This window comes from Macrobrachium nipponense, chromosome 1, assembly GCF_015104395.2.
Source record: "Macrobrachium nipponense isolate FS-2020 chromosome 1, ASM1510439v2, whole genome shotgun sequence".
Lineage (NCBI taxonomy): Eukaryota > Metazoa > Arthropoda > Malacostraca > Decapoda > Palaemonidae > Macrobrachium > Macrobrachium nipponense.
Genome location: NC_087200.1, coordinates 72016036 through 72031802, shown reverse-complemented (window position 1 = coordinate 72031802; position 15767 = coordinate 72016036). Strand labels below are relative to the sequence as shown.

Here is a 15767-nt window from a genome sequence, read left to right as displayed (position 1 = left end):
CTCTCGGGATTTGTCTGTTTGTGTTAAGGGGTGCAGTGTGTTGTGTGTTAGCTTGGTTGTGTTCAGGGATACCGTCCTTTGTATGTATAATTACAACTTCGCTTGTAGTGCATTTTTTTTCCCGTGAGCACCTTACGTTCTAATTAGGTAAGAGTGTCGGTTGCTGTCTTTTGTTTGTTTGGATGATATTCTAGGATATTTGTTGTGGCATTTTATTGCAGTATTCTATCTGTCTGTTTGTCTATTTATTCAACTATCTGTCCCTAAATCATTGCACAAATGATTTGAAAAACTTATTTTAATTAAGACTAAGTGACTAGTAACGTAAGATTCTTGAAAGTGACTAGATCAATAATAATAATAATGATAATAATGATAATAATAATGATAACGATTGTAGTAGTAGTAGTAATGGTAGTGGTAGTAGTAGTAATAATAATAATAATAGTAGCAGTAGTAGTAGTAGTAGTAGTTATACTATTTTCAGGAAATGGGAAACATATCAACTAAATATCAACGCTCTATATTCGCCGTGTATGATTAATAATGGACAGTTCCTCCAGAATAATTTGTGTTCGAGTAGCCTTCGGAGGTATGAAATAAAGTCATTTACCAAACGTTCAATCTTGAAATTACCACGAGTTCTGTGCAATTATCTTTTGCTTGTTAACTTTGCCAACCCACCATTTCCACTGAAGAGGACGTGATAGCTTCCTAAAGGAAGCCATCACAGAATGGTAGAGGATTTGCTTCCATTATCTGTTTTATCTCTCTCTCTTGATATCTTTGCTGCTTTGAATGCGGAATCGAAAATCTGTCCAGTCACCATAGTAACAAACTGGAGTTATGGTTTACCTTCTCTCTTCAATTTTGCTGTTTAGAGTAAATAAGCTGAAAGATGTTTTATTTTGTAAAGTTTCGTTTGTCTAAAAAGAACTGAATCTTAAAAATAAATTGTACTATTTAAAAGACAGGGCTAATAATGTCATTCGGTGTCCCAGAAAAAAAAAAAGAAAAATAAAACAGACAAGGGAAGAAAGGTCGGGCTTTAAAGGATAGCGATTTTCCTGTCGGAAAAGATGATTTTGCCTTTTAAGGGATTGCGATGTTCAGGGTGGAAGATACAATGGTGTTCTTAAAAAAAGAAAAAAAAAATGAAGTTTGAATAGATAGGCCTGCCTTTTAAAACATGGCAAATCTTCAATTAAACGAAGCAGAAGTAGGAATTAAGTTCCAAAGGTTGTATAGGAACAACTTATGCTTTCATTTTTGGTAAATGTCGAGGATTATCTGGACACTTGATTTAGAAATTGAATGTTTTTGGAGAAAAGGTGCTTTCTGGTTATTGTATATTGACAGCATTTTGTTCGTGAAACCGTGTACAAACAGGAGTAGCGAATAATGGCTGCCCAACAAAGTAACCAAGTTCTCGAAATGTTTGTCCAGAAGCGCTTGAGTCTATCACTGGTAAGAGTGTTAAGGATGGATGCTTGGAGGCCTCACACAATAGGTACACTGAATTCTAATAATAAGAATTTTCCCTTTTGGGCCATAGACGTCATATGGTTTTTAGTCCCAGCATTCTATAAATATTGTTCCATTCATTCAGTCTAAGTTACTTGATAATGTGGAATGGTTAATAATAATATTGGAACTGAAATAGTAATCATATTTATATAGATGGTGATGAACAGCGGTGACGATGAGGATGATTACGTAAAAAATGGGAAAATAAGGTAGTACAATTAATCGGGTAAGAACTAGCAATAGCAAAACTACGCTGCTACTGTAGATTCGTTATAAAAAAAAGTTTTAAAAAGTATATGAAGGAAAACAGATTTTTATTATCTTTGGTAAAAATTGTTATCTATATCTCTGATGTCTGTCAATTTTACTAAGAAGGTTTCGGACTGGTAATCCTTCAGTTAGAAAATAATATGAAGGTTAATAGTTTTAATGTGAGTTAAATGGAGGGTTTTGGATAAATGATCGGTGTGTATCTTTTACTGAAGTGAGAAGAGTGAAATGGACGCGAACGTTTTGTCTAACTGCTTTTAGCAGTCTTCGATCTCTGTAATGAAATGGGTCATGTAGAGCTGGTGGAACATAGGAGCTCATATTTTAGTAATGCAAAGTCCAGTGTGAAGGAACAAACGATGTCGGGACAAATAATGTCTTTTTAAAGCCTAAATCCGGTCAAAAAAAAAAAAAAAAAAAAAAAAAAAAAAAAAAAAAAAAAAAAAAAAAAAAAAAAATACCGAGAATAGTAAAAGAGTAGGGGTTCATTCCAAAAGAACGACGGGGCATTCCATTAAGGGACTAGTGCTCAAGGACAGAAGGCCGTTCATTGTATTCAAGGGACACGAAAATATGATGAGAGTTCCGAAGCTTGACAAGAAAAGAACTGACACCTCTATGATGATGGCAAATGAAAACGACTGTGATAGTCAAGGTTAATTCATGAATAATGGTCATAAAGATCTCAGCATGGCAAGCAGAATAAATTTCCAGGCGGCGAAAGAATTGTCAGAGATAACGATAAAAGTTCAATTATATTAGAAGGGATAAAAATGGTCAACGTGAAGATCATGAAGATTTTAACAGCAACGAAGATTCAAGGGAATCGAGTCATGTTTCAGTTCGAAATAGATATCGTGGATCGAGCTCATGAGAAGGCAACGATTTGTGGGGCCAAAATAAATACCACAATTAAACCTCGGGAATCTTCCTTGATTCTAGATATACCACAGAAGATATAGATAATGGACTATAACAGGTAGGAACTAATTAGCGACAGTCCGGTTTCCTAATTAGCTTTCATAATTAGTAATGAGGAATCTTCTTCACTTAAACTCTAAAATTAAGACTTTGACATTATGGAAATCAGAACCTGTGTTTACATAAATTATGCGCACACATACAATATATACATACATATATATTCGTATTCATATATGGATATATATGTATAAATATAATTATAAATATCAGTTGACGGAAAATACCCTGAAGACTTAATTCAAATTGATTACATTATGCTTTCCTACTCTTCATAAGTGTAAACAATGAATTAAAACATTTAAAACACCTAGATTCACGAATTAGTCTTCTTTCACATAGACACTGTTCGCTCAGGACAGAAAGCTTCGAATATTTACAAACAAATTCCTCACAGCGTCGATATATGTTTTTTTTTTTTTTTTTTTTTCAGCTAAGCAGGAACCACCCAGATGATGAAAAAGTCTTTCTTTAGTAAAGTCCAGGAAACTTTTTTTTTCTTTCTATACACTAGTAGTAGTTTTTGTGCCAACCTGTTCTGATTTAACTCGAAATATCTCTGTATTAACAAATTACTAAATAGTATCCATTCTTTTTGACGCACGCTTGTCGTTCCGTGACGCCCAACTTTTTTTTCCCTCATATTGAACCAGTTAATTAACCCATCACTGAATCATATCTGGATAATACCTGCAAAAGTTTGTGTAATAAGTATTTACGGTTTGGGATTTTTCGAAATCTTGACCTGTTTTTCTTCCATTCAAGAAACATGCAGCGAATGAATACTGAGCACAAATTCACGCCGTCTGAACCACTCTCATGAGGAATAAGCCTGTCTTTTAGTCCCAAGAGCACACCGGCCACGGAACACCGCAAAATGATATCAGTACGGAGATACATATTGAGGAATACGCCACACAAGAGACTGATGAGCTAAACACGAGGGAACTATACGGCGCTCTCCTGGTGGCTGGTCGCCAAGAAGGTCCCAACGGCGTGGGGGTGAGGGCCTCCAGGTCCAGCTGCTCCGCCGCCGCCGCCGTCCCTGCCGCTGCGATCTCCCCCGCGACGCAGGGTGCCGTAGACGCTAACACCTTCGTCCCTGCGGAGTGTCGGGGTCATGGACGGGTGGTGACCTCCGTGAAGGGAATGCACAGCACCTGCCAGGTCGTGAAGGGATGTCGTCGTCACCATGCCTGTTCTCTCTCCCCTTCCGTTCTTCCCGCCGTTGCCGCCGCCGCTGCTGTATTGTCCGAAGTTTCTGTGGGCGGCAGTGCCGGCAGGAACTTGTGATCCTAGGTGATGGTGGGGGGGATGATGCACTGGATAAGCGTAGGACTGGGGAGCCAGGCTGCTGTACACCACTGAGTCCTGTCGGGGCTGACGAAGGGTACTTCCCAGAGCAGTTGGTCCCTGGGTCATCACCTCAACGTATTCGACGTCCAAACCCTGAAGAGAGAGGGAGATAAAGAAGATAATATTACTGCATCTGTTTGTCTCATCGAAAAGTTGATTAATGAGTTTTATATTTATATCTATCTATCTATCTATGTATCTATGTATTTATGTATGTATGTATAGTGTATTGTATGTATATGTTGTATGTATCTATCTATCTATCAATCTGTCTGTATATATATATCATCTATCTATATCTATATATATATTGTATATTATATTATATATTATATAATATATATAATATATTTATAATATATATAATATATATATAGATAATATATATATTATATATATATATATACTATATATATATATATATATATATATATATATATATATATATATATATATATATATATATATATATATATATATATATATATAATATATATATATATATATCTATAATAATATATAGTTAACAAGTACATTGTTCAACGGTTACGCAAAGCATTTAATTTCTAGTAAGGTGTTGCACGCACCATTATCCTACTGTACGAGGCCTGCTTGTGTTTTAAAGCTGTTTTCAGAGCAAGTAGATGGCTATCATACTGATCACCGTCAGCAATGAACAACTCCTTGGTTATGAAAGTTGAAGGCACCAAATAATGGGCCAGTATCAAGCTCATAGCAAGTTTTATGAAAGAAAGGGAATCCTTTTTGAAATCGCATCTTGACAGCAGGTTACCCAGATTTGATCTTCAATACCGATTACCTGACATTACACAAAAACTGGTTCATTGCGTTTTAATCTGGGATATTCAAGAAGTGTGCATATCTCTCCTCACAGGTTGTATTATAAATATACCTTCACCATAATACATTAGTTTGGTTTCACTAAGGCTATGAATAATTATTTACATTGCCGTGTAGTATTGAATAGACTGATGGTCAACACTTATATTTTCTTTGTCCTTCACGTTATGCTATATTTTTATAACCATATATCTATGTAATATTAAATTATATATTATATATATATAAATGTATATAATTATATATATATATATATATATAATATATATATATATATATATATATATATATATATATATATATATATTCGTATCCATCTTCGGTATACTAGGTGTTGTTATGTCTATAATTCTTTGAGTCGCCTATACAACCTTTATCTTTATACAAGCACATCTTTCCCTCAATCTGTTAATACCTTACAAACCACGCGATCGCCACTACTGCAAAATGTCACTCATAATCCCATCGACATCTGGCTTCTTTTTATTCTTTTGTCTCTCTGCTGCCTTACTTATGCCATCAACAGTCACGCCCGAAAGCATAACTCACCCTTATTTCAACGCTTTCCACGCTTGTGTACTCTGATCTGCATCTATTCTGCCCATCACATTCAATGAGTCTTGAGAGTACACACACTGTCGACCCAGGACCGGACGTACAATACTGTCAGCATCTTATCCATTTGCATATTGTGCTCTGAGATCCATGTGCTCATTAACTATTATCTTTGTATCTAATTCCCCTTATTCATCCTTCTTTATGTCTGTACGTGCTATTCTGTTCCATCGTGCCACTGCACATCGTTATATATAATCTTCCGTTTTCTGTCATCATATATATATATATATATATATATATATATATATATATATATATATATATATATATATATATATATATATATATATACCAGGTGTGTTACGCTTCCAGTTTTCAAGACCAGTCTCACGGTTCAGGTCAAAGGGCATCATGACCACGAGATAGTGAGACCGCACACACGAACCCGCGAGCTCTCACGCACACATACAAACTATAATATATATATATTATATATATATATATATTATATATATGATATATATATATATAAATATATATATTGATTAAATATACATTTATATGTAAATGTACTATACATATATATTTATTTATATAAAAAAGTGCCTGCCTGTCCTTTAGATCCGGATCGTTTTCATATTTTGTTTTCCAAGAGATAGGTCACTGTTTGTCAAAGGACATCATAAACCAATCGGGCGTGATACCATACACAAGTTTTAAAATATCTACCATAAAATCAAATTAAAAAAAGCGTTTGCTTTGAATTTAACTCGCAAGAAATATAGAGGAGAAAGACGAGAAACCAACGGCTTGATGACATTTGAGTGTATTATATCTATTCCACATTCGTTGGCCATCACGCTTTCGTCAGTGAATTTACGCGGACATCACTTCCGCGATTTTGTGCCGCGTGTTATGTTCAAGGTTTAGGGATAGCCATAAACATGAAATGACAGTTAAGCTAACTTTCATTTGTTTAGCCAGCTTATACAAAGGGGACTTTCTTCTTTTCTAGCACGTCTTGTTTTATTGAAAATCTATTACGAAGGAATCGTACGGGCAATCACGTAGGTTTATTGCTCTTTTGTCGGCAATTTCTAGGCGTAATAACTGGTATATTGTGGATAAAGAGAACTTTGATATTTGGCTACGTCAAACTGGCGAGCTTTGTAAACCCTGGCCTTTAGCTCGTTTGAAGAAAAATTTGACCACCTACTAGCGAACGCTTTAGTTTACATTTGTGATACCAAAACAGTATCACCCTGCGGTGATCTGTAACGTTAGTGGTAAATCCAATGGAAAAATTTGTCTACATAGTCAGTGCATCCATTCCCTCTGTGTTGTGCATAATGTATAGTTTGAGGGTCATTTAAAATAAAAATTTGTCGTAAAGGATACACATAGTGCTATTCTGAACAAGAAAGAGTGATACGTGGAAACTTTTAAGTGAATTTGCTCAGATAGCGTGTCAAAGTAAAGTTCAAAGCGTGTTCTTAGAAAAAAGAAATGCACAAACGAATGACTTTCACGGCGAATTGAAGGTTAACAAAACAGAAATACATTGTTTTACCTAAGTTGAATGTTTGAAATCCCCCCCCCCCCACGCCCCCCCCAAAAAAAAAAAAATACTCGAGAGAATGAGTCTCACAGTGAAATTGAAAATATTATCTTAAAAAAAAAATACAAACTAACTTTTACGAGGAAGTTCAGTGTGTTCATGAGAAAAAGTTTTCTTACGTAAAGTCAGAAGTGGTATGTGCATTGAAACAAAGATATGCAACCCGTGTTGCCCTTAAAATAAAAGTGATAAAGGGAACATGTGAACAAAGCATTCAAGTGAAGGTATGGCCTTATCAGGTCATACCTTAGGGTGCGGCAGTGTTGTGGTGACCCCTCCTGACCTAGTGTTTCCTTGGAGAACGGCCACAGCCTCGACGCAGCGATGGCTTTGCCCACTCAAAACTTCCTGCGTGCTTGCTTCTTCAGTACCTGTTATAGGCAGTCAAATAGGAAATAATAGGTTAGGGTTACATCATTGATACGTAATAGTCGAAAATCACCAGAAAATACTTAAAGACTGACATAAAACTGCTATTTTGCAACTGTGAACTATGTGGCTACTGAACTATGTTGACAACCTCGACTGAAGGGGAGATTTTTTGTAACATTTGTCCATTTAAACTAGTGTTCTAAACCTCTTCCCTAGAGTGTCCCAGGCCTTATCAAACCTTCAGCCAGTATATCACTAACCATTCATTGTATGCGTAATAGTAGTTATCAATAAAGCCTGAAGTAAATAAAACACCTGGAATGATACTGAGGTGGGTATATTCATTTGGTGTAAACTTTCAGGACTTTGTAATGCAGTTAACATCAAAGTAACTATTACTATATAGCACTTGCTATCTCTCATAACCGCTAAGTTAAGGGTCCTTGCTTAATGGAATCTGAATATACATTTGAACCTCATGCTCACCTGTGCCAAGAAGAACGTCAGGGTTTGTGGTGCCCGGCGCATCTTCTTCCTCTTGGGCTTCTCCTTTCCCTGCCGCGTAGACATTAGTCAAATTGGGAGGAGTATCCTCCTTCTGTGCCCGAGTGCACACATGGGCACGGTGGGCATAATGAGTCAGAATGACTCCCACAATGACCACGACCAAGACTGCACCCACGCCTCCAACAACAGCACCAACCACTGGTGGGACCATTGTCTCTTCTGGTGGACCTGGTGTAACGAAGATAAGGAGCAGAATGTTAGTCCATATTATTAAATAGCGACGGACAAAGACAGCTATGACAGTTCATGTGAAACGCGGTCACTGCAAAAAGTGTTGTAACAGACTTTTTGCTTTTGATGTCAAACCAGACTTAATAACTGGCGGGATAACGACAGTAAATGCAAACAATTCTACACTGATGGTGAGTGGTATGAACTGATTGAGTCAGTTGGCGCTTCAATACTAAACATTTTTTTTTTATTGCATCAAAATACCCCTCATATGTCAAGAAAATGCTAGACTTATTCCTTAAATTTATTCTTTTCTTCATTATTTTTGTTTTCATTTAACTGGTGCCCCTATATCGCCAAGAATAAAGCAGACATACGTTTTAAAACATTGGCACATAATATCGATTATAATTTCTTATCAAAATATGTCATTGCCTTTACAGAAAGTTTGACTTGAGAGCGATCTGTGCATAGTAATACTTTTTTCATTAATTTTACTCTGACGGCTCTTTGCAGCAATAATAGTCGTCACTGATGAAAAGAAAAAAGTTTCAGAGTGAGAAATTATGCAACGCCTATATTAAGCGTAAATGATTCTTGAAAATGACTTATAAGAGAGGAATTTAATGAAATAACTTTTGCAATTCTTAACATATGGATACACATATAACTGGAATATTTCTACTGGAAAGAAGCAAACAGATTCATGTTACGCTACTGACATTAACCCATTAATGAACGCAGCAATCGAATGTATAATATCTAAAAGCTAATAACAAGTCAAACCAACATTTTATAACACTGCGATTCCATGAAGTTATGCTTTCCATTAGCACTTCAAACAAATCATCTTACCCATCCGTTTTTCGGCCACCTTCATGATATCAGCTTCCAAACTGACAGAGGCACTCTGCCCTTTGCTGTTGATGGCATGAACTTTGAGGGTGACCCCCATACCGGCTTCCAGACCTCTCACGACAAACTCTGGAGCAAGGCTGGAATGAGAGAGGCCGCTGGAGTGTCAAAGAGAAAACCACTGGAATTCTATTTTGCCTTTTAAACTGGGGAAGTGAATATCTGTGCTGAATTGGAAATAAAGTAAAGGGGAGAGATCCTGCATGTCTTCGCTGATTTTCCTGTAACAGATATTGCTCACTGAGAAATATTCTTTTACTGTTGGGATAAGTACTGTAGCTTTATTATTTGGCTGCATCTCGCCCTTACACACAGACACTGATACACACTATATTTGTATGTATGTATATATGCATACATACATACATATGTATATGTGTGCGTATGTGCCCGTGGGTTTTCAGCTAGATTTTTGAAAATGAATTTAAATGAGCTCTTATTGCACACCAACCGAAACCTTGGAAAGGAGCAGCAGCGATCCTAAACTGAAGCAGCTCCGTTATCACGGATGATAAGAATTTATATAATCTCATACGTCCCTATGACATCTGGTGAATTCAGATGTATTTTCTTGAGCTTAAGCAGACACCTCTCACTCCAATAACGTAAATTTATGTATTTATTTATTGATTTCTCTCTCTCTCTCTCTCTCTCTCTCTCTCTCTGAAATATGAGAAATACTCTTCACATTTCCGAGATCTTAAGTTTATCGAAAAAGGTGAAATAAGCTATTAATCACCCATTTTTCTAAATAAATACTAAATAGCTCATGTTTATTTTAAATTCGAAATTAAGCTTACTTAAATGGCAACAGAGAAATACCACGAACACCAAGAAAGTGGATGATGATGATATATATATATATATATATATATATATATTATATATATATATATATATATATATATATATTATATTATATGAATGAGAACATTTTCTTTGTTTGCTTGTTTGTTTGTATGAACGCTATACAAATCCACATTTCCTGACCGATTTTGATGAGATTTTAAATATAAGTCAATGTCAAACTGGAAAAGGTCATGGTGAAAAAATAATGAAAATCGAACCGTTGGTTGGGTAAAGGGGATTGTGGGAAGGGGGTGATATGAATGAATTAGCGAAAGAACAGATATTAGTGTCTAATCCAGAGTTTTCGAGGTCGATGAGAAGAATAGTCAGCCAGATGGGGGGCAGGGGGCTAACGTGTAGAAATAACCGGAAATGACAGATATTAGTGTCTAATCCATAGTTTTTGAGGTAGCTGAAAAGAATAGTGATGCTCCTGAAGCCCTTTAAAGTCCAAGTTCAGCCCCAATAGGAAGGTTGGGGGTGGGTGAAAAGGGTTGGGAAGGTTGTGACATGTACTAAAAATAACCGAAAAATACAGATATTAAGAGTCTAATCCATAGTTTTTGAGGTCACTGAGATGAATGTTCTTTAACTCCAAGTTCACCCCGACTGGAAAGGGGGGCGTGAGAAGGGATGAGAAGGTTATGACATTTAAAAATAACCGAAACTACAGGTATTAAAATCTACTCTGATCCAAAGTTTTCGAGGTCGCTGGGATAAATAGAGATGCTCCGGTCTAAGTTCAGCCACGATAGGAAATGGTTGGGGGGGGGGGGGGGGGTGTTGGCGAGAAAAGTGGTGAAATGAGAAGTGGTGAAATGCAAAATGTCACAAATGCTGGGCAATGTAACAAGCAACTATCTTAACAGGAATGAGAGAGAGGGAGAGAGATTACCCAGGCAGTGCTGGGTTGTCAGCTTTATATATATATATATATATATATATATATATTATATATATATATAGTCATATATAATATATATATACACACACACACACACACACATATATATATATATATATATATATATATATATATATATATATTATATATTTAATTTGTGGATATGCAACACAAGCACTGTTACGAGAACCTTAAAGTTTACTGTTCATAATCTAACGCATAAAGAATTCCTCTCTCTCCTTTGATCCTTTTAAAGGCACAAAACTCAGGATGTCTGGGACCTTCTCTCTTTTCTTCTTCCGCACAGAAAACAACAACTTTTCGGTTGAAAGCCTGGGTTTAAAAGTAAGGATGCCCGGCTTTAGATCGAGTCCAGAGGGACGGTGGAGGTACAGGAAAATGGAGAATAAAGAAGATGTAGTGGTTGCTATGGCAGGTCGTGAAACAAAAAGCAAGAGAGGTTTTGTTTAAAATGAAGATAAAAAAAATGGGATAATAATAACAATGTAAATAATAATAATAATAATAATAATGATATTATTAATTATTATTATTATTATTATTATTATTATTGGGTAGAAATCTCCATTAAGAGTGCACAAGTAATGTTCTTTATGGTTCACAATAATATGCTGATGGTATAGTTTTATGAAAATTTTACTACTGCTACCATCAATATACTATTGTGTACCTTAACGAACATTATTATTATTATTATTATTATTATTATTATTATTATTATTATTATTATTATTATTATTATTAATATGCAAATAAGTGTTAATAAACGCCTTGGTGATGGAAGATTATAATAGAATACAAACGCTTTAGAGTAACGTGGAAAAAAAGTCCTTCTATGATAATTCCCTTGCAATATAATGCAAATTCAAAGTTAAAATGTTATTACTCGAAAGCCGTGGAAAGACAGCACAACTCTCATTTTCACCAGAATTGATTCTGTTAGAAACAGTGTTCAGCAGGCTCTCGGAAGCTCCCGGTAATGTCATTTCAACTTTGGGACTTCGTGATGTGCTACAATGACATTATTTTGGCCTTTATGCGCCAATAATGGTGGTATCATAGGATACTACCTGTATCAACGCTCTGAAGGAAATGACTTGTTAAAGTTTGACTTTCTCGAAAACCTGTAAAGGGATCGACTAAAATACAAAACTACATATAAGTTTATTTCGCTGTGCGCATTTCCTAAGAGAATCGTGAATTTCATTATCAAAATTTTTCTTTCACCAAGTTCTTTTCATAAGAAAGAGACAAATGTCTCGCCCAAGTCTACTTTCACCCAACCTAAACTCTTTTCACGAGGGAGAAACGCATCTCCTGTCCAAGTCACTCTTCATACAGCTCATTTCATGAGGGCGAGATATATCTCATGTCCAAGTCTACTGCCATCTAAAGGAGAGACATATATCCTATCCAAGTCTTCTTTCATTGGAGAGAGAAACATCTATTTCGGTTTTCTTTCACTTAGCTCATATCATGAGGGCGAGACATATCTCTTGTCTAAGTCTGCTTTAATACAGCTCATGTCATAAAGGAAAGATATACCTCCTGTCCAGGCCTTTCACCTGGCTGATATCATACAGGAGAGATCTATCACCCATCCTATCAGTTTTTATCCAGTTCACTTCATTTAATTTCACCCAGCTCATTCCTTAAGGGAAAGAGGCATCTCCTGTCCGAGTTTTCTTTACCGAACTCATTTTATAAAGGAGAGTCGGATCTTCTATCCAAGTCTACTTTTACTCAATACATATTATAAAGGAGAGACGCAATTTCTATCCAAGTGCGCTTCCACCCAACTCACTTCTTAAGGGATGTATATCTCAAGTACGTCGTCTTTCACTAGCTCATTTCATAAGAGAGACACGTATCTACTGTCTAGCCTTACTTTTATCTAACTCATTTCACCAGGGAGAAACGCATGTCATATCCAAGTCTTTCACCCAGCTCATTTTATAAGTGAGTGACGCATCTCCATTTTAAGTTTTTTTTTTTTTTTAGCCATTTTATTTTGTAAGGAAGTGCCGTACGTACCTACCGTCTAAGTCTACTTTTACTCAAATTCTTCCATGACGGAGAGACATATCACCTCTCCTGGTCTTTTACCCACCTCGTTACATGAGGGAACGATGTTTCTCTTATCCGAGTGTTTTTTCACCCCAATTATTTCATGAGTGAGAGAGGGATCTCACCCAGGTCTTTTCTCTCTCTTTTTTCACCCACCTCATTTCTTAAGGAAAGATGTCTCCAACTTTTTTAAAGCCGTTTCAAAAAGGAGAGATGTTTCCTGCTTAGTTCGACCTCCATCTAGGTCATTTGATAGGGGAAAGATGTGTCTCCTAATCCATACCAAATTCACGAAACATACAATGGCGAGTTGTTTCTCCTTCACTTGCTTCAGGAACTCATTTCGTCGGAAAGATATGTTTTTCCAGCAGGAATTTAGCTCCATCAAGCTCAGCTCATAAGGGATAAGTGAGTCTCTTGCTCTTGTATAATTTGAAAAAGTTTTTTGTTTATTTATTAGGGAAAGAGGTGCCTGCTGCTATAATAAAACTTCAAATTCACTCCGAACGTTCCTTCATATGTCTAACTTGACCAACTTATTTCATCAGAGGGAAATAAACCTAATTAATTTTAACTTAGTTAAGCTCATTTCATATTCGCCAAGCTTATGTGGGTGGTCAGGGAGATGTTCTCTCTCTTGCCTCTAAACCTAACTAGAGCTCATTTCATAAATGTGATAAAATGCTTTACCTTTTGCCTCTCCAACCCGGTCAATCAGGTTCTCCTCAGCAACCTCTTCTAAGTCTCCACTGCCCAAGACCTCCTTATATAACAATACCTTCCAAAGGAAATAAGTGTGAGACTCTCTTTGATGCGTTTTCGAGACTACTAATGAGGCTAGAGCAGAGATCGGGGAAAAGGACCGGAAGGAAGATTAACCCAGCGAGAGAGAGAGAGAGAGAGAGAGAGAGAGAGAAGAATAATGATTCTCTCCTACTTGATAATTGTGCCACTTATTCTCAACATTCTTTGTCGTTTGAAATCTTGTCAAGAGTAAGTGGGTTATTTAACAGGCGTGGTAAAGGATGTAGTACGTGGAGAGACACAAGGTTGACATTCTGGACTGAATTGTTACCATCTGAACTCAGTATAAGAGAGTTATCTTCGTAATGCAGGGTGGGGGGCCATAGGGATGTTCTTGGTTTCCTTTTTACCTGACTATTATAACACTCTGCCTTAAAGGGGCCAAGTCTATAGCTTCCTTCGGCGTTAAGCCTCCCTCTTGTAACGTCTTTATTCTCTTCCTCGTTTTATTCGGATCCTTCATTTTCCCAAGCATTAAAAAAAAGCATTGTGTTTGCTGTGGGCTCAGTGATCTATCTGCGTAACACCGGATTTTCATTTTCATTAAATAGCTTCACGGTTGAGTATTTAATACAGTAATGAAACTTTTTATTTTAATTTAGTATTTTATGTTTCCAGTGAACAATTCTGTGAAAGCAATGGCAAATGTCTTATTGTTCGTCATCTACTTGAGCAGAATTGTGTTTTTTTCTTGGCTTTCTGTCTCTATTGGATCTAGTTTCATCAGGATTTAACCAATACAATTTTTTGGATCGGTGGAAATAGATAATTTAAGAGAGTGTAGTACAAAGCCATAAATCAATTTCTCAGAAAATGTAGGATAAGACATTAGATGAATCGAAGGTATTTTGTAGAAAAGTTTCCATTATTGGAGACTAGTAATAAGTACCATTTCAGTGATAAGCTTAGTACTTGAGTATTTTTTTTCTGAAAGAGGAATTTCAAATGCTATGCTTCTTAGGGGACTTTTCTCGAAATGTTTTTCCAAATTATGATACCTTAATATGATGAAAGTGTAACGTTCTTACTAGGTCATATTGACAGAAAAGGATATCTCGGGGCAGTCACATTGAATATCTCAACAAGATTCTGGAAATTTACTCTGGTATACGAAATGAAAGAGACAAGTCTTATGCATGATGTTTGAAATCCAGTAATAGTTATTTTTGTTAATCATCAAATAACATTAGTCCAGATGAGCAAAGAGCAAGATTTATTATATCGTGGAAAATAATTATTTTTCTCATTAAATCGAAGCTCATTTTCAAGACTCCAGGTAGTGCGGTGTCCATTAGCGTATATACTATTTTGTACGTTATGCGTTTTGAGTAGAGATTAACAATAATTAATTCCTCTCCGCGTAATTTGACGTAATTAAACGCTCCTGTAGTGGGTCTCTAAAGTGTACTTAGTAGATTGTAGACTTTTATGGCTCCTTCGTTTGTTTCTTAGCCATCCAGATAATAGGTATGTGTAGCTTTTCTTCACGGTTATTAGATAATTATATAATCTTATATACAGTAGAGAAAGAATATTTTACTTTATGAGAAAGACCACACTAACAAATTTGAAATAACTTTCTTGGTATGCGTATTCATTTCCAGATTAATTAGCCATACCAGAAGTATTTAAAATCGATTTAAAAAGAAATTAACCGATCCAAAAAGGAAATATCCGCGACATTATCTAGACTTTCCCCTTATAGTACGAATAAAAAATGACAGCTGATTTATTCTCTCTATCGTGAGGTACTAATAGATTTTCGTGTACCGTATCAGCCTTATAGAATTTTTATATTTTTTACTTATTTTACATTCATTGGTGTGCTAGTCACTGGAAGCTTGCTTTGAAAGCCTTTGGGGTTCGTCAGAATGAATATTTATTCGTTCTGAATAATAATAATAATAATAATAATAATAATAATAA

At 35.9% G+C, this 15767-nt stretch overlaps 1 protein-coding gene across 2 annotated transcripts in view; it reads right to left on the bottom strand.

Moving 5' to 3' along the window:
* Positions 1-2237: 2237 nt before the first annotated feature.
* Positions 2238-15767, bottom strand: part of LOC135219378 (nephrin-like) — a 330968-nt gene continuing 317438 nt past the window's right edge. For both annotated transcript variants that reach the window (XM_064256103.1, XM_064256104.1), the window contains exons 13-16: positions 9137-9276; positions 8030-8278; positions 7418-7542; positions 2238-4227 (exon numbers count right to left, since the gene is read on the bottom strand). In XM_064256103.1, the coding sequence (XP_064112173.1) occupies positions 3727-4227; positions 7418-7542; positions 8030-8278; positions 9137-9276 (1015 nt within the window). In that variant the 3' untranslated portion in view covers positions 2238-3726. The remainder of the gene's footprint in view (positions 4228-7417; positions 7543-8029; positions 8279-9136; positions 9277-15767) is intronic.